Here is an 18,777-nt window from a genome sequence, read left to right on the forward strand (position 1 = left end):
CCTCGCAACAGTAACATTGAATCACGTGATTTATGGAAAATGCTAACTTTCAATTTAAAAATTATCTAACAGTAGTTACAAATGCAGTGTTGCTATAAAATTCTGTACTTCCAAAGAAAATCTTTGCCATGCAAGAGCATATTAAACTCCGTGTGTGTCAGATTATAGTGTAGAACCAGAAAATTTGAGTGTATTTTAAGAAAAAACACTTAATTTATACTACATATATTATGCTGCTAATCTAAACAGAAAAACACTTTTTATTTGCCGTCGTAGAACAAGAAAAGGGATACAACCAAAAATGGAAACTCAAAAGGTGCAGAAAAAACAGTGTGGTAAGATTCCTAATGTAATTTGTCGTTTATTATCTACATCAATTTTACAAAGTTTTAGTAGACTGTGATAGATCTGTCATGGGGGTGGGGAAATGTTCTTTTTCCTTGTTGCCAAATTTTTGGTTTCTGTATTGAGTAACTAAAGGGCAAATCTAATGAAAACTTTCAAATAGTATACCAAATAGTACAAATAGTACACTTTCAAATGACACCACAGTGTCACCTTTTTTTGCTAATATTTACTCACAGTTTTATTGTATTTTAACTTAAGAAACTCCAAACTTTACAAGTGTATAAATATACAATATCTGCTGTTACTGTTGCAAATAATTATGAAATATGTATTTTTATTATACCCAAGAGACTTAAGAACAAGATTTTCAAAGTGGTTTACCTACCTAGGGTTGTATGTAGGTGCCCAGAAAATGCTTTTTTACTAACCTAGCAACCTGATTCAAGATTCTAGCTGCTGTGGTAAGTAATTAAGTCTTCAGTAACTAAATATTATATAGGAAGCTTTGCTTTGTTGGATTTTTTCTCTATTCACTCTGTAGAGTTTTAATTGTATTTTCACTCTGAATATTTTCATAGTTCTGTGTTATTCACTTAAATTGCACCTTTCAATTGTGAATTTAATACTTGGTAATTTACAAACATTTACTAACAGTTACTAGTAATTAAAGGCCGGAAATATTAAAAGGGGACTGTTACTTTAGCAAAGGAAATCATGCTCAAATAAGAAACTATGGAGAGGAATATTTTTAGGTTAAGCATGTTTGTTATTTGTAGATGGATAGAAGTTGGTTAGCTCCATTTTTGCTTGCTGGTTGGTTTGTTTGTTTTTTCCTTAAAATACATATACATACTACATTTTTGGCAGGTTTATTGTAATACTAAATAGATTAATATAAAGAAAAGATAACAGTTTACATGAAGTTTTTTGTGTTTGCTCTTAGATATGAAAACAGATTTGAACTTACTGCTTGAATGCCTTAAATATCAGATGGACTGCCCTGTATCTCAGAAAGAGGCTTTGATCACTATTTACTCAATTTGTCAACAAAACAGTAAGAAGCATTTTTCCTTAGAAACAACACAATTTTATGTTCACAATATACGTTAAGAAGCTGGTTGTCACTATAAAAAAAATTATCTAAAGGATATAAGGCTTGAAGTTATAAAATCTTGGAAGGTTTTCATTTTACAGAGAAACAAAAGTTTACCTTTTCTTTTTTTCTGTTATAGGTGAAGCAAGCGAATATTTTCGAGAAATTGGTGGTTTGATGTTTATAAATGATCTTGCAAAGTCAAGTGTTCATTGCATAGTAAAGGAAGCGGCTTTATTTACCTTAGGAGTTATAATAGAGAGTAATGGTAATAATAAGCAATATTACTTGTATTTCTGAGTGAGTTATGATCCCATGTTATTACTTCTGCTTGTGCTTTGTCTCCATTATTTTTTTTCTCAAAAAAATCAGTTAACTAGATTATCAGCTTTAGTGAGGGGCAGTAAAGGTACGATTGTTTCACTGTCCACCCCCAGATTTGGAGAAATACCTTGTGGATTGATGTAGACAGCATGTCTTTATAATACCAGACAGCAGTACTACTTCTGTTCCTCAGCAGCAGGTGGTGACTCTCCAGTTGTTCCAAAGTTTGCCCAGGTCCTGGTTGCTTTAGAACTGACCACAGGGGGAAGCCCTCAGTCATGTTAATTAGTCCTGTTTTGCCTCTGCTCACCACATATTGGACACAACTGAGACTCTAGTTACTGTATTATAAAAATAATTTAGGATTACGAATGGCTTGCTTTAGGAATTAATGTTTTTTATCTTCTGGTTTCAGTTTATTGTCAACAAACTTTGTGTACTTCTGCACTGTTTGAAGACCTCATTTTATTTTTAATTAATAAGGATTCTGGTGTGAACTTGAAAAGAATGTCTGTTTATGTCATCTTAGTACTGATTTCAAATAATAGTAAGTTGGAGTTTTTTTCCACCACTGTATTCTATTTGCCAATCTGCAGTACAGAAACTTGGAACACTCAATAAGTAATGTATTGGTAAAGTTAGTTTATAAAGATGAATGGTTGCGTGTAACTGAACCTGAATTGGCTAAGTAGGTCATCGTTCATTGGATTTCCTTAAGTAGCAGAAAGTGGTTTAGTTCTAAAAATGAAATTATAGTTAAAAAAGAAAAATAATGCAAACCAGTAGTTTCTGACAACGTATAGAAAAAATAGACATAGAAAGAAATGGAACATTGTTGCAAATGTGTTGGTGTGATTTTGTATTTGCTTTTGGGGGAGGAAATGGAAATAGAATGTAAATATGTAAATTAAACATGCTTAGGAAATGGAAATAGAATGTAAATATGTAAATTAAACTTGACATTAAGATTTTGTCTCAAGTTGCATGTGTCTTTGGAATCTTGCATGCGTTCTTTTTTAGAAAGTGGGCAAACCTATGTCAGAGATACCGGCTGCATCGGTCTTCTTCTACAGTTATTCAGGTAAACAGTTGCAATTCAAACAGAAAAATGATAGGCTATTTAGGACTTACGTTTGCTTGACTATTTGGGACTTGTTTGCTTTGTTCTAAACAGAACAACTCTTTCGGCATCCAAGATGAATCTGTCAGATGAAAATGCCAATCAGTGCTATCAGCTGTGGTCTTCGGTCTGTAGTACTCTCTGTGCCTGCGTTAACAACCCTCAGAATGGTAAGTGTTGCTTTTAAAATTGTGTGAAAAAAGTGACGCTTGTTTTCATTTTCACTGTTCAACTGAAATTTCATATTACATTTTGATTTGGGGTTGTTTTTATTTTTCCAGAAGATAATCAAAACATTTGCTGTTCAGTTTTTCCATATGCCAAAGAGTGGCTTGAAAGTTGCACAGAGCCTGAGATAGTTCGTCCTATTTGTTCATTTGTTGGTCTCACAGTTGCAAATAACTGTAAGTGCAGCTCAAGCTTTAAATAGTTTTTCTTTTGTAAAAGTAAGTTCAATTTGATAGTTAAATATTCGATTTCTTTTTGTCAATCTCTACAAATGCATTTGCTGTTTTTCCAACTTTCTCTCTGAAAACTCTGTTCCACCATCTTTATTTACACTGCATTGGGCTTAAGTTCACAAACAGCCACCAACTGGCTACATTTAGTAAGTTCAGTAAAAAATTTGGAAGCTGTTTTGATTAACAGTATTTTACAGATAAAAGTCATTATTACATCTCTGAAAACAACGATTTGGTTAGAACTTGGATATAATGTTTGCCATTTGTATGCATGTATTAGGGCCACATGTTTCCTGTAACGATTTTATAAGACAATTACTACATTTCTGAAGATTAATATATATCCAGCTTCTGCTGTATGGGTGGAAATGTAATGATTAATACATGGACAGAAAAATTGTGATGAGCCTAACTGATAAAATGCTCAAACAATTTGCAGCTTGTATTATTTAAGACATGTTTTTTTCTTTTTTTCCCTAAGCATATGTGCAGAAATATTTTGTTTCTGTTGGAGGATTGGATACATTAGCTAAAGTTCTCATCAAGCTTATGCATGATTCCTGTATGAGTCACTCAAGCACAAAACTTGCAGTAGTAGTAACAAAGACTCTGGATGCCTGCATTGCTAATGATTGTGAGTGAAAAGATCGCTACCATTTTTTATATATGGTAATTTTAAAATGCAATTTTTAAAGTCTAGTTTTGGTAGAAAAGTGTATGCATGGATGCTAAAAAGCAATTAAGTTATATACATCCCAGCTGATATAGCAGACTTTTTAAAATTCAAATGTGTATATGGGGAGTGTTTCAGTTCATCTGAGGTGGACTACCTTCCCATTGTTGCTAAAATAAACATAGTGAAATTTAAACTATACTGAAAATAAAAATGAGATCCTAGAGCTAGTTTTGTGTAAGTAAAGCCGAGAACTGAGCGTGGCAGTCATCTTGGGTCCAGGAGTTAGAGCTGTGTTTCTGTAGGCCTGTGCCTACGCTAATAAGCTTTGTAAGCTTTAAGAGGCTTTAGTAACTCTGGTGTGGAGCTGGACAAATGTGGTATGCCTGCATAACACATCTTTACTCTCATTTACTGTCTGGATAGTGCTATCCTAATGAGATCTTTCTGTCTTCTGTTTGAGATTTTGAGAAACCTGTGAGCCTGATGAATCTGTGTTGTTGGCCATGATTATTATATTTGATACTTCTGCCATAAGTGCTTGCTAACAGAGGTTCAAAAATATTTAAAACCATATACCTGCACTAGATTTGAGGCTAGTTTGAAAGCAGTTGGTATGTGACAGGATTAGGTGTCAGCATGTATGTACTAGCAGTGGTGTTCCCAGTTTTAGGAAGAGGTTGCCCTCTAGCAGAAACATTGTTAGCTCTTTTTGTGGCAGATAGTCTATGTGTCAAACCTTATTGTACTCTTTCTTGCTCAATTCTGGAGCTGAGAAAGGATGTGGAGAAACTCTGCAGAGGTCTACAAAACTTGCTCATTGCAAAGCCCTTGTTTATCAGATGTTCTGCCACATCTCTATACAGCCCAATCTGGGAGATAGGGCAGCATTGTATATGGGGACCAGCGTGGGCAGAATTACTGCACCAGGAGGAATGTGGTAATTTGAAGTGTTAAAATGAAAGAGAGAGAAGAGGAGGACTCTGTGGGCCCAAGGGTTTTAGAGGTGTGTAGAGTTCCCTTGAAAAACAGCATTTTCTACTTCGATGATGCCTGTATACTTACTATCTAGTTTATTTTTCTTCAAATTATTTTTAACTTATTAGCTGCCATGGGTGTAGTGTTGACCAAGTATCACACTGTGTCAGAGCTACTGAAGCTGCTGTCCAATGACACTCTGGATACAGGAGAAAAAATTAGTATTATTCTAACAATTGGACACTGTACTGAAGTTTGTGGTAAGATTTTTTTCTTTTTGTCGGTTTCTACTAAATTCTCATACGCTACTTCAATGGTGTCATTTCATCAGGACTGGAACAGGAGGGATAGTTCTGTAAAATAATGTAATATTAATATTCATTAAAAATGTTTGCTATAATGTTCCACCTTTAAATTTTAAAATCTGTTAGCAGACAGTATCTTTAAGAACTTAGAAAAAGCAGACTATGATGCAAGAACCTGGGCTTAGGTATCACAGGGTAAAATTCATCCAGACCTGAAAACTGCAATACATACATACCAAATAAGTCTTTATGAGCTCTATTTTAATGGCCCTTGATATATACAGCTTCTGTCCACTGTTTACAAAGCTATTAATTTTTTTTAAAGCTATAGAACAGTATTGTTTTTGAAGTAACATAAGCAGTAGGTAACCCTAAAATGTTTTTGCCAGGCTCCTCAGGGCTTTCCCAAGCAGATCTGGTGAAAATATAACACTTAAGTTGGTATTTCGTGGTAGTCGGTAGTTTTGTGGTAGAAACAGAACGGGAAGTTGTGAGATACTGATAATCGTTTATTTATACTAGTGTTCTTTCCATGTATGTTCAGAAACGCAAGAAAAAGGGATTATGTTCAAAAATCCTGATTGATTATCATTGTCTAAATAACAAGTTCAATAATTAGCTCAGTACGTCATAAATCCGATATTTTAAAAGGCAGTTTTTCATGATCGGTTAATGGAAACAAAGCTTAATGGAAAATGTCTTTCAAACAGAAATAGGATTAAACCAAAAGAATAAAAGTTTCTCTTAAAACGTCAACACTGACAAAATAATCCAATTTCATCTTTCGTCGATTCCTTTGTTCTATCAAGTTTGGACAATAAAGAACTATTTTTAGAAAGTTGCTGGTTTTATGAATACATACTGCAGATGAGATCACAGTAAAAAAATCTAGCTAATTACTTAGTTAATGAGGAGGAACAGATTAGCTAGACCAGGATTAAACTACTAATTTTATTAGAGTTCTGCTAAGTATGAACTTTAAGCTTTTGATATTTCTGCATCTCAAGGCTTACATGAATGTAGCATATATGCTTTAGGAGTATATACCAGAGGAAAAGAAATACAGAGGCCACAATTCAAATATTTTAGGTGACAGTTAAATTAGTTTGGATCTCTGTCATGTAATCTGTTTTAGGCCTCCTTCAGTTTTCTTACAAGAACTTTGAGCTATGGTCAAATCACCCTGTGTGATCTAAAGTGCTTCTACAATCCGGGTAGTAGGTCATTACAGCATGCTTGCATCCATAATGAAATTCTCTTTTTCAGAATTTCCTTGAAAATTACTAGCATTAGTTTCTAAAACTACTGTAAGATTAAGTGTGTATGAGGCTGAAACCAATCTGTTTTCCTTTACAATGTCCTACTTTAGAAGAAAACCAGTGTGAACTGCTCCAGAACAATGGTCTTCCACTTATGATTCAGGTATTAACTGAGTCTCAGGATGAAGAACTAATTAAAGCTGCTACTTTTGTGCTGCAAAACTGCAAACAAATGAGTAAGCTTGCTGTTATTGCTTTAAAAATTACAGAGATTATTTCCACCTTTAAGTTCTGTTCATTTTCTAAGTGATTTTAACTTCAGCAGCTTTGTAATTCTGTGTTCTCCAAGAGATGTTTATTTTCTGCAGAAAAGTTGTGTATTTGCCACTGTGGACTGATTATGGCATTTGGGCAGAAAAAAGAAAAGTAAAAATTCCAGCAATGTTGCAATAATGCATTTGTGAAACCTATATATGTAGGGACAGTTCTTAAAAGCTTTCCCATCTATAAATTATGTGCAAAATATTAACACTGTTATTTAACATGCAATTGGTACTCTATTCCCTCAGTACCATTGTATATGGAGACTAAATGAATCAATAATCAAGGCCAAAATCACCATGACTACAATTATTTTGCAATATTAAAAAATCTTTATCTGTATTTTTTAAGTAGAGTGTATTTTGAAGTATCCTGTTTAAGTTTTTTTTAATTAACTGTATAATACTACTAATGAAACAAAGACACCTCATCCTTTAATCTCTAAAGCATGGAAGGTATTATGCAATTATTAATTAGTAAAAAGCATATATCTACATTTTTGTACTGAAAACATAAGAGTTTTGTTTAACATTGAGGGTTGTGGTGATTATGGAGTTGTTTTTTTAAAAAAACAGAGACCTGTAGTGGTAATGGACCTACAGATTTAGGATTAAGTCCACAAAGTCATTTTTTAGAGCACAGCATTATAGTGTAGAAAGTTTATACTAACTATAATTGCAAGCTCACCTCTTGTAACTGCAGTTTTTAAGTGTGTTAACATTTAATGTGTAAATTTAAATTAAGTATATAACGAGTATTATTCAGAGGTTATATTTTGCATTAAATTATTGGGGCTGTCCCTCAGCATACTAAAATATAATAAATACTTATCATGGTGTTCATTGATTAAAATTTGGAATATTAATACTGTTTTATATTTTATAAAGCTGAACAATTGTCCCTGAAAATAAATGGTAACTCATTAAACACGAACAATGCAGAAGAGTTGGACACACAAGTCAGAAAAAGAAGTCTACAAGACTACTGCAAGAAAGCAAAAGAAATTTTACACAGAATAAACTTGATTGAAAAAGAACATGATGAGGTTGGCCTATTTACCAAAGTAGGATAAAACTAAGCAAATCTTTCCAGAATTTAGAGAGAAATAGAAAGTAAACCCTTAAGATAATTTCAGTATGAGCTCAAAAAGTAGGGAGAACATTGGATGTATGTGAAACTACAACCTGCAACTTTTACCATTACTGTAAGTCATTGAAGTTAGAAGTATGGGGGACAATCAGAGAATGCAGGCATCTGTATTTTTATGAAGCATTTTAGTTTATTATAAAAACAGATTTTCTACAAAATTGAGATCAGCTAGGTTGGAGAAACAAGAGTTGGATTTATTTTTAATTGCTGATCATTTGAACCTATAATTTTACTATTTGCATGCATGAAATGCACATGATTGTACAGCTGTGATAGGATAGATGATAATGGAGAATGTGAACATAAACTGAAAAGAAGTTGTTTCATATTTTCCTTGTGCTGTATAGCTACTTGGTATCTCTGGGTGTGGAACGGCAATTTTGAGTTATTTAGCTGGATCGTAAGTTAATTAAATCTTTTAATTTCTAGAAGTGCCTTGTAAAGGGTTATCAAACATTGGAACAGGCTTCCCAGGGAAGTGGTGGAGTCACCATCCCTGTAGGTATTTAAAAGACATGTAGATGTGGTGCTGAGGGAGGTGGTTTAGTGGTGGACTTGGCAGTGCGGTTAACAGTTGGGCTCAATGATCTTAAAGGTCTTTTCCAATCTAAATGATTCTATTAGTAGCAAATCTATTGCTTCAGCCTGGAACTATTACTTAATAACCACCCCTTCAACACCTCCAGCAACACGGCTGTCTTGTTGGCTCTCAATTCAGTCTGGGGTTTTTGAAACTTACCTGGAATTTACTTTGCCTTCAGAGTTAGACTGGTCTATCCCAGTTAATCTTGTTACTAAATTTATTTAATATTTTTATAGCACTTACATAGTCGCTAACTAGTATTTTTCAATTCAGGAAAGCGTGCAAGGAAGAGTATTTGTAGACAGATCTTCAGAAGACAACATTGAAGCATCAAAATACCATGAAGCGAATCCTGCTGATCCAAAAACTTACATAGAAAGAACACATAAAGTAGTACATTGTCCACAGTTGACCTTTATGTCAGATGATAAGGTTCTTCCTCCATCTGTAAATTCTTCTCCACTGAAAAATGAAATCGTGAATGCTGTGAATCCAGTGAATACCTCTACTAGACAAAGTGAACAGAGTAATATTCTATGTTCAGTCAATGAACTGCGAACAGACAGTGTATTTCAAAGTCACAGTATGAACAAAAAAACTACTTGTGTACAAAATCAGTCTGTTCTTCAAGTAAGGTAAGTATCTTACACCTAATCAGAAATACTAAGTTGCTTTTCTTTAGTAATTTCCAAATTGAATGTCAGCTTTTGAAATTATCTGTTACTATCCATGCCTTTTTCTCCTAGTGAAAAGAGGTAGCCTTTCGGTGGCTCACCAAAGAGAATATTCTGTGGAAGTGTTTTTGACGTCACAGATCAAAGATCATAGACATTGTAGTAATAAAAGCTTCTGATCTTTTTCTCTGAATGGCAGGCTTCTGACAGATTGTACAGAGCCTGTTACAGGCCATGATCTAATACCTTCAACATAGTGATGAAAAAGCATCCATAGTTTTTGCCTCAAAATTCTCACTGACTCAGTAGATAAAGATTTGACCCATTGGTTTGGATGAGACCACAAAGACTGCTGTAGTATGCACTTACTAGGAAAATTGCAGTTACAGAACCGCTCTGCAAAATTTGAAATTGGAGTGCGTACAGTTAATTATAGGCAATGTGCAAGGATAAACACAGACTGCATTGTCTTCAATTTATAGCCGGAATATCCCGCAAGACAGGCAATGAGAGAGTATGAATTCTCTTTTTTTTTTAATACTTTTTTTGAGTTCTACATTTTTATTGTGATTTTTTTTTATGTGGTTGTGTGGCTGGCTGGATGCTGCTCCTATGCAGTTTCCTTGCCTGCATTATATTGTAACTTTGCAACTATCACAGAAATTGTCAAGAGCCTAGGATATTTTCCGTGGTACATTCAGGTAAATTTTCCTTTCCTATTGATCAGCATAATTTCACACACCTTTATTTGTTGTTCTGACCTCTGAAGCACAAACTATTAAAAAAATTAATTTTTTTTGGGGGGGGGAGGTATCTCCTTGCATATGTATTTGTGTTACCCAAGGATAACTCTGGATTATGGTCCTTGCTCCTGCAGCATTCAGAGGTTGTCAATGACATTGAAAAATGCACAATCACCATATCATACGAGCATGTTGGTTTCATAAAAGTTAATCAGTGTAAGAAAAGAAGAAAATCAATGACCTTTTTAGAGCAATTGCTACATCTGGTAAAGGCTACAGTATTTTGAAGACTTTGTGAAAGTTTTATGTGCACTAAGTAATCTTTATGTGAACCAGAATTGCAAATGACTCTGGAAAGCAGCATCCCTTCAAAGCACTGCATTCCAAATGCTGGAACAGACATGTGGAACAGCACTGCAAGGAATGCTGATCACAGGTTTCTGGTAACAGATTTCTAATACCATAATTATATGCTGGATACTCCAGTCCCAGTAACTTGGGATAATAAGAATCAATTTTTTAGAGTTTTATATATTTAATGTGTTTTTTTGTTTTGCCTTTGGAATGTGTATATTAATTTACAGGTAAATGTATGTTGTGAAGTTCAACTACTTTTTTTTTAATTTGTTCACATTTTCATCTTCCCAGAGAACACTTATTTAAACAACCAGCAGAGATTGTTAAAAATATGAAACAGACATGCAAATCAGGTACAAAGAGTTAAACACATTCCTTTCTTAAACAATTTTTTTCTTAATGACATTTTAACTAGTTTTGTGCACTTCTATCACTACTTTTTATCAGACGTTATATATTATTAGATGACAGAGTGCATTATGTGTAATATCCTTTAACTGTTTGCATAGTTTTGGAATTTTATATTGTATACATTATTTACCAGGAGAATATTTATTCTGCTTTTCTTCTAATACATATTTTATCTATCTCTTTTTTAATTGATTTTAACGATTCAAATTAATGTGTCACAGATAAATATTTTAAGTTTAGTCTGAATGCAATCCGTACTGAACAATGAAGGCCATTAATAGAAAATGCGGAAGGATGCTGCTTTTATTCTGTACTTGTAAGGTTGGGGATAGAACCTACCTGTGAGAGTGACTTCTGCCTGAATCTGTTCCTACACGTTGAATGTGTGCTTAAGATAAATGTTTTTTAGATCTGACTTGATCATCTTAGTCTGATATATTTATTTCAGAATTGGGATCTGTTCAACCAAATCATTATTCATAATTTAGTTTCCTGTTAATTTATAAAATTTATAATTATTCATTAGATTCATATTTCACAGAATGGTAGCTTTACAGGTGACCAAGCTGATCTCCAGGTTATACCTATTTAAATGGAGAATAAGTAGTATTCCGATACATCACATTTTTCAGCAGCTGATTCCAAATAGAAATAAAATTTATAGGGCTTAATTAACCAATGTAAGTTTACAGGGTTATTTTGCTGTGTTCGAGTTGAAGTAATACGCTTTGGGAGAGGGATGAAAAAGCACTGACTTAAATGTAATTATTCTGGATTTACAAAAATGTAAATGTGATCCATTTAACTTCAGGAATTTCATTTGGATTTTCTACTGTTATGTAAATTAAACTTTAATAATCTGCAAATAGAAAATGCAATTGAATGTAGGTATGCTGATGCATGATTACCACCGCAAAGGATAGGTTGCATTTTCTTAGTGGATTTTTTTCCTTCCTAATTTAGATCAACATTTATTCTACTCAGATATAACCAGGGAAGAAAAAAGTACTTCAGCTACGTCTGCATCCCATAAAATGGCAGATTTAAGGTGTATAGGTAAATATTATCCTTAGGTCTTTCTTTCCTGAGTCCATAAAAGAAGCTTTAAAAGTCAGCAATGCAGTAAGTGAACTGACGTTACAGAAATTTTAACAGTTCTATTTGATTACCGACTATGTAATTCTTAACTGCTTCCTTTCCTTTTTCCACCCCTAAAATAAAACATAAATACTGAAATAAAGCTTACATATTTCAATTTCAGTTTATGTATCTTAATGTGGGTTTCCTAACAAACAGAATATACAACAGCTTAAAAGATGACACACTACTTAAAAGAATACTTAAGAGTGGATGTTTTCCTCCTTCCTCTGATTGGAATGAGGGAGGAAAACAATGTAGCCCTGCCCAGTTCCCTCATGTATTCCCCTGCTAAGCTTCCTAACTATACTGCAGCCCTTCTGTTTTCTCTGTCTTGCTGCTATTCAGTACAGGCAGGCAGTTTTATAGAAATACATGACTGCAGCCCTCAGTTATCCCCTCTTCTACTTCCTGAATATGGTCTATCAGTAAGTTACAAGAATGCTGCTGGTACTCAGGATTTGTAAGTGTATTTTCTAATTAAGCCTGTGTCTCTTTATTAAAAAAAAAAAGGGAAAGAAAAAAACGTGCCCATAACCCACCTTTGAGCATCGTTTAGGCATCATTTAGTTCTCCAACTAAATTCAATCTGAGCTTTAACACTGCTTTATCTTAGGCTAGAATATTGCAGATATGTACCAGTGCCCTTCTTATAATTCCTCACAGTGCAGAGCTTCTCCTTCAGCTGACTTAAACTGTGAGAACATCCAAGAATAACTAAGCCATAAATTACCCTAGGAATGTCCTCAAAAACGAACAGGAAGGCTTCCTGTGAGGAAATTCATACCTAAGTTAGATTTACCATTTGTTCAGGTTAATACAAATAACTGTTAGAACACAGGGAAAGTCTCAAAGTATAGCGAAGACTTTCCCTGGGTTGTAACAGTTACTTGTATGTTTTGGCCCCTGGATAAATGTGCAAAGGGAACTGAGGCCCCTTTCTTCCCATCCCACTAATACTTTTACTTCTGTAGAGGATCCATGCTTCATTTAGTACTTCTGGAGTTGAAGTGCAGCATAACTTTGTCCCATAGGTCATATTGGAAACACTTTTTTTTTTTTTTTTTTTAAGAGAACAAGTACAAAACAAGAAGTATTTTCAACAAGATACATAAAGTGTAACCTCTTTTGACATGTGTATATGGAAAACCGGGGGTCAAACTGTTGATCATAATGAGCAAAATAAAACACTGGACTTTGCCTTCTGTAGCATTTGTGTTTCCTGTTTCTACAATATCCTACTTTTTTTCCCAGGTTGTACAGCTGGAGGACTGTCCTTCAACAGTAAAACCTTTACCAAGATGTTGCAAAGTTGTCCATACCAGTGTGACCGTCATAAAGTCATTCTGGAAGCTGAAGAAAGATATAAAAAGGAACTTCGCAAATCAGCTGTTTGTAACAACAATAGATATGCAATTTATGAGAGTAATTATGATTTTTTTTTTAGTAGTTTTAACTATTGTTTTAATTCATATTTAAAATCTGAACCTTTTTTTTGGTCTGATTCTTATTGTCCTGCTCTTGTAAACTCACTCATTTCATTTGATTTACCAGTGGATTGTACTAAGTGAGATCAGAACTAGCCCCTTTTCTTTTGAGGATCTTATGTATTTCTTGGCAGTAGTGATATATCCTCGTTGTAGGCTTTGATGAGACTCTGTCCTGTTTGCCAAAGTTAGTCATGTACTAATAGAAGGGAATATATCAAGCTGAAATAAGTGTGAATGGATGTATGACATCATAACAAGGTAATTTCATTCTAGTATTATATACTTACGTGTGTAAGAGGCTTATAATTCTTAATGAATTAGAAGTGCATCCTATATTTTTTTCTTGTTTAAAGGAGGCATTTTGAAAATTAAAGTTATTACTTACTGGCATTTGTACTGGTGTCCATCTTATATTTTCCAGAAATACTGCTGACCCCAGTGAAGAAAGAAAGACGGCATACAGAAATAACTTTTAGGAGCAAAAAGGATAGTTTCCAAAGTAAGGGCTTGGTTTGGAAACCAATGCAAAAAGCCCTTACTGTCAAAGTAATTCTTTTGCAAGACTTTACCATGGGAGGCTGTGGATAGGGCATTATGTTTTTTTGTTTTGTTTTTTTTCTTTTTCTGTGGATTCTGTGAAAAATCTGTATATTAATAGGACAGAAAATGCATATTCTGTAATCATGAAATTGTGTTATGCATGTTAGTTCACAATGAAGTTATTTGGCACTTGCTTTGTAGATACTTCTTTGAATTCCGTCAGGGTTACTTCCGTGCCATCTGCTATTTTTCAGTTTTGTGGCATTAGTTTTTGAAATGGAGAGGTACGCTCAGGATCAGAACACAGTAGAGTTGCCCGTGACTGGATTCAGCTTCACTCTATTACACAGTTACAGCTGTTACCCTATTTACCTGTTTCTATTTTGTTTGGAGCTCTGCTAAGGATTCAGGTCTCTGTGTGCTCAACAGCTAAAATGGTAAACCTTAATGTATACAACAATACTAGAGCAAGTAACTGAAAATAACCTCTCAAAAAATTAAGTACAGGAGATCTGTTTACCAGTCCTGTATTACAAGGTGTTGTTTAAAGTAGGCTGAAGCAGCTTAATAAATCAATACTTAAATTCTAAAACATTACTTTTAAAAATATTTTCTTTTAAAAAACCAGCCCACCCATCAGGAATTTATTTTTAGTCTCCTATTTTGAAAAACCTTGTTTACATCATTATTCTATTTAATTAATTTCTGGAAAAAGTAGTAGATTGATTTTATGTTTTAAAATTATTTAAAAAAAAACTTTTCCCCCTTCAGATTAAGAAATTAATTTGTCTATGATGATAGCCATTGAGGTTGTCTAAAATTTAAAAAAAATCACCAAACTTTATTCCGTCTCAAAACCCCATTACACTAATATGTTACCTTTAGCAAGTAAACATTTTCTGAAGTAAACTGAATTTTCCAATCATTCTTACAAGACCAGATTGTAGTATGACTCAAAAGATGGTTCTCTCTTAAATTTTAATTCCTAAAACATTAACTGTGTTTTGTGTTTGGGGTTTATTTTTTTTTTTTTAAGAAAGATGCATAATGTTTTATTGTTTGGGTTTTTTTTTAAGGTATTCTTTTGACTCCAATTAGAAAAAACAAATCTGATACTTCAAATAGAGATGCACATAGTAAAAATACTAGGTTAACTGACGACTATAATTTGATACCTACGTATGAAAAGTGTGAGTATTACTGGAAAGTTAATTCTTTAATAGGCATAAATTAAAGATCAAGTTTTGCATTTTAGTCAGGGCTCTGAGAAAAAGCACCTGTGCTTGCTATTGGAGACAAATGGCTAAGAATTTAAATAGATGTGTTCTTGTGCCTTCAATCATAGTATTAGTGATGTTTGAGTTAATTCCTATTATTTGCTAGTTGCTTCCAATGCATACATAATCCTTATGTGTTAATGTCAATGATGAGGAAAAGATCTAACGAAAATTAGATAGCACTAATAATATATTTATATATTACTAATATAACATATTCAAGTTCATGAGAAGTGCTCCTTTACAACATTATATTCAGTTTTACAGTAGAATTCAGTTAAAGTAACTAAGAGGTGGCCTTGTTCACAATTTCATAGCTTTCCAAAAAACCCAAGATGCTAACCTGAAGAGACAGAGAATCAAAGAAATGTGCAACCAGCAATGTCGGCGCTTAAACGAAAATTGCATATATTCACTTGACAAAGATGAGGTTAGTTATGCAAAGCGTAATCATACACTCACATTTATAGATGTCCACATAAAATCACTATGAACTGTGTAATTTGTTTTTAAGTCGCCTTTAACAGGAGGTCAGTAGCAAAGTGAACCTTATTAAAGAGATACTCCTCTATGTTGATTCTACTCCAGTCACAACTGATTTAGCCCTGAAATGAGTTAAGCCTTTTCCAACTGACTGTCCTTTCTGGATAACGGGTATGGAGGTATGTTTTTTCCTGCACTGATGAAAATTTGCGTAGTGTAGAAATAACAGAAACCTAAAGGAATAAACATACATACCAAAGGTAGCAGCTATGTAGGCATGACAGAAATTAAGGTGATGGTTACGGAAAAATACTGTATTTCAGTAAGAGGGTAACAGTGAAGAAATCTTGAAGAACCATTGTTACCTTGACAAAGTGATCATTTCTACAGAACTACTTAAGATTGTATTGTCAGTAATAATGCGTTACTTCCAAATGTGAAATAGAATGTAAATTGACATAACTTTTAATTACATTAAAATAAATATTTTCAGAACAATGAAATATGTTCGCTGGACACAAGCACAAGAACTGTAACCAAGAGAAGAAGAACCCGAAAAGATTTCACGACTGAAGAAATTAACTGTCTTTTGAATGGAGTAAAAAAAATGGGTAATCACTGGAATTTAATTTTGTGGTCTTATCCATTTCAGAAAGGACGGACAAGTGTTGATCTTTCCAAGAAATACTACAGGTTACAGTTGCAAGTAAGCATAATTTAATTTTCTACTACTAATGTATGTTGTCAGCTCAGTTTTCAGCTCTTGACCCTGAATTGACTTGCAAAAAACAAGGCCAGGCTGTCACAACTTGCAGCCCGTGGGCCTGTGCTTTGTGTTGGTTCCGTGCTGTGCACGCCAAGTGTTAGAACGGTCTCTGACATGGCTCAGTCAGGGCTCGTGCCTGGAGAGAGAGAATTGAACTGGGAAAATATTGGAGAGCCTTTCAGCCTTCCAGTGCCACCAGACAGGATCTAGAGAATTTCAGTTAGGGACTCGAAATGAATCGCTGTGTTTATTAGGAAGTTGGTATTTTCTCTGTCCAGTCTCTTCTGATGATGGTTTGTGACAGTCTCCGGCCATTTGCACCATGCTGGGTACGTGCACCCCTTACCCAGGGATGCTCTCCAGGCATTTCTGCTGCGCCTTGGATAGTGGTGGGATCGTTTAGTGAGAAGCCTTGGTCTACTGAAACGTTTATTCTAAAGTTGTGCAGTGTTTTGTGTCAACTTTGCCTTGATATTCTCTTTTTTATCTCCGTTTTATAGAGGCAAGAAAAAACCAAAGATCATCAATAACGTCTTTCAAGAGTGTTTTGGATTTTGTTGCAAAATGCTAAAGAACAGAGTTATTAACAGTGAGGTATTGTCACAACAATAAGAGCCCTGAGAGAATTTAGATTGGCTTGGACTCATGTTTTTCACTGATAACATTCACTGACAGAGTTGTTAAGCTTTGTAAATTTAAATTACATGTAATTTGATAAGTTGGTTTGTTGTTGGTTTTTTTTACATAATGCTAACAAAGCTAACAAAATCTTTTATCAGTAAAATTTATGTTTGTTTTTTTTTAATTTAACCTTCTTGAACATGTGATTTATGTAACATGCAATTTGGCTTTCTGTTTGAATCTTTTTATAGTTTGCTTTATACCATTTGTAAGAAAAGGCTATATTGCTAAAATGAGTATTTTATGTCAGAAACTGGCAAGTGTTAATGTTGTGTCTGAATTTGTTTCCTCTTAATCAGTGAAATGTTTAAAGCAGGTAAAACGTTTTGTTGTGGGTTTAATGTGTTGTATGTGCAGAAAAATGTGTCTCTGACAGAAAGTACCAAATGTATGGTTAAACACTGCTGCATATATAGCAGGTAATTTTATGTTGGTACAGTAAATAAATAGAAATAAAGATAGAAAGCTTGTGGAAATGTCAGAAGTTCTGGGTAGGAGATGTAGCGTGTGGTTCAGCTCAGTATTTCTTGACTGCTACTAACAACTGGAGTGACATTTCTGGCCCTACATAAAATACCGCAGTGCTGAACTGAGCAGAAAGTGGGCACTGATGAAATCTGGCTTCTGCTTACACTTGGACTTTTTTTGGGTGTATTCAAGTAAGTGAGCAGAACCACCGTTTCTGCTAATTACACAGTTTTTATAGAAAGCTTTAGTGAAAGCCTTAGTAACTTGATTTTTCAGTGGTAGCTTCAGTATTTCATTTGTGCTTTTTATCTATTCTGATAAAGGAATAATTAATTGATAGTTCATTTATTATGGAAAAAGTTTAGTTATCTAATTAGCACTAGGCTTTCACTATGATGTAGCTTAAATGCGTAAAACCAAGCAAGATAACCAAAACCTGAAAGACTTGCAGTAAAGATGATGCCAATGGTATAATAAATAGGTCTTCTAATATTTTCAGCTCTTGCACTTTGGTTTTTTTATATTATTAAAATATTAAAGCATCTGTAACAGATGTCTTTGAATGGAGCTATTCAAAGCAGCGTAGTTAAATATCAACGTATGTGTTTGCAGACCCTGACCCGAAGGACTACCGAGGAGCAGTATTCACAACAGGGGGGGTTTGGTCTCTTCACCCTCCGCAGTGTTGTCCCAAGGGCTCAAAAGCTGGTCTGGCCAAGCTGCTCTGTCACCTTGTGACCGAAGGTGTATTAGCAATTCCTGTTAATCTGCCCTACATGTATTTTAGAAGAGAAGGTGCGGGGGAGACCTTATAGCAGTTTTCCAGTATCGGAAGGGGGCCTACAGGAAAGCTGGGAGGGACTTTCTACAAGGGCAGGTAGTGGTAGGACGGAGGGGTGATGGCTTCAATCTGGACGAGGGGAGATTTAGATGAGATATCAGGGAGAAATTCTTTGCTGTGAGGGTGGTGAGCCCCTGGCCCAGGTTGCCCAGAGAAGCTGTGGCTGCCCCATCCCTGGAGGTGTTCAAGGCCAGGTTCGACGGGGCTTGGAGCAGCGTGGTCTGGTGAGAGGTGTCCCTGCCCAGGGCAGGGGGTGGCACTGGATAAGCTTTAAGATCCCTTCCAACCCAAACCA

At 34.6% G+C, this 18,777-nt stretch overlaps 1 protein-coding gene across 3 annotated transcripts; it reads left to right on the forward strand.

The window, feature by feature from the left end:
• The first annotated feature begins 162 nt into the window (after nucleotides 1-162).
• TERB1 (telomere repeat binding bouquet formation protein 1) lies at nucleotides 163-18,099 on the forward strand. 3 transcript variants are annotated; one of them, XM_063334629.1, is made up of 20 exons: nucleotides 163-335; nucleotides 1,292-1,402; nucleotides 1,581-1,709; nucleotides 2,181-2,312; nucleotides 2,786-2,846; nucleotides 2,940-3,055; nucleotides 3,167-3,289; nucleotides 3,828-3,980; nucleotides 5,126-5,257; nucleotides 6,672-6,797; nucleotides 7,770-7,927; nucleotides 8,888-9,249; nucleotides 10,680-10,741; nucleotides 11,763-11,855; nucleotides 13,191-13,361; nucleotides 13,848-13,925; nucleotides 15,043-15,156; nucleotides 15,561-15,673; nucleotides 16,220-16,432; nucleotides 16,993-18,099. In XM_063334629.1, exons 1-20 carry the CDS (start codon nucleotides 302-304, stop codon nucleotides 17,020-17,022), a joined length of 2,511 nt encoding a protein of 836 aa, XP_063190699.1. In that variant the 5' UTR covers nucleotides 163-301; the 3' UTR covers nucleotides 17,023-18,099. The 3 variants fall into 3 exon arrangements, with proteins under 3 accessions (XP_063190699.1, XP_063190697.1, XP_063190698.1); XM_063334627.1 differs by lacking the exon at nucleotides 7,770-7,927 and having other exon boundaries at nucleotides 6,672-6,724; XM_063334628.1 differs by lacking the exon at nucleotides 7,770-7,927 and having other exon boundaries at nucleotides 3,170-3,289; nucleotides 6,672-6,724.
• The last annotated feature ends 678 nt before the right edge of the window (nucleotides 18,100-18,777 follow it).

Source organism: Chroicocephalus ridibundus, chromosome 4, assembly GCF_963924245.1.
Source record: "Chroicocephalus ridibundus chromosome 4, bChrRid1.1, whole genome shotgun sequence".
NCBI lineage: Eukaryota > Metazoa > Chordata > Aves > Charadriiformes > Laridae > Chroicocephalus > Chroicocephalus ridibundus.

What these genes read in the sequence shown, in the direction of transcription:
- TERB1 (XM_063334629.1), top strand. Translation starts at nt 302, where the DNA reads ATGGAAACTCAAAAGGTGCAGAAAAAACAGTGTG. An exon ending in CTTCTTCTACAGTTATTCAG is followed by an intron (nt 2,847 to 2,939) that starts GTAAACAGTTGC and finishes TGTTCTAAACAG; the next exon opens with AACAACTCTTTCGGCATCCA. An exon ending in GATACCTACGTATGAAAAGT is followed by an intron (nt 15,157 to 15,560) that starts GTGAGTATTACT and finishes ACAATTTCATAG; the next exon opens with CTTTCCAAAAAACCCAAGAT.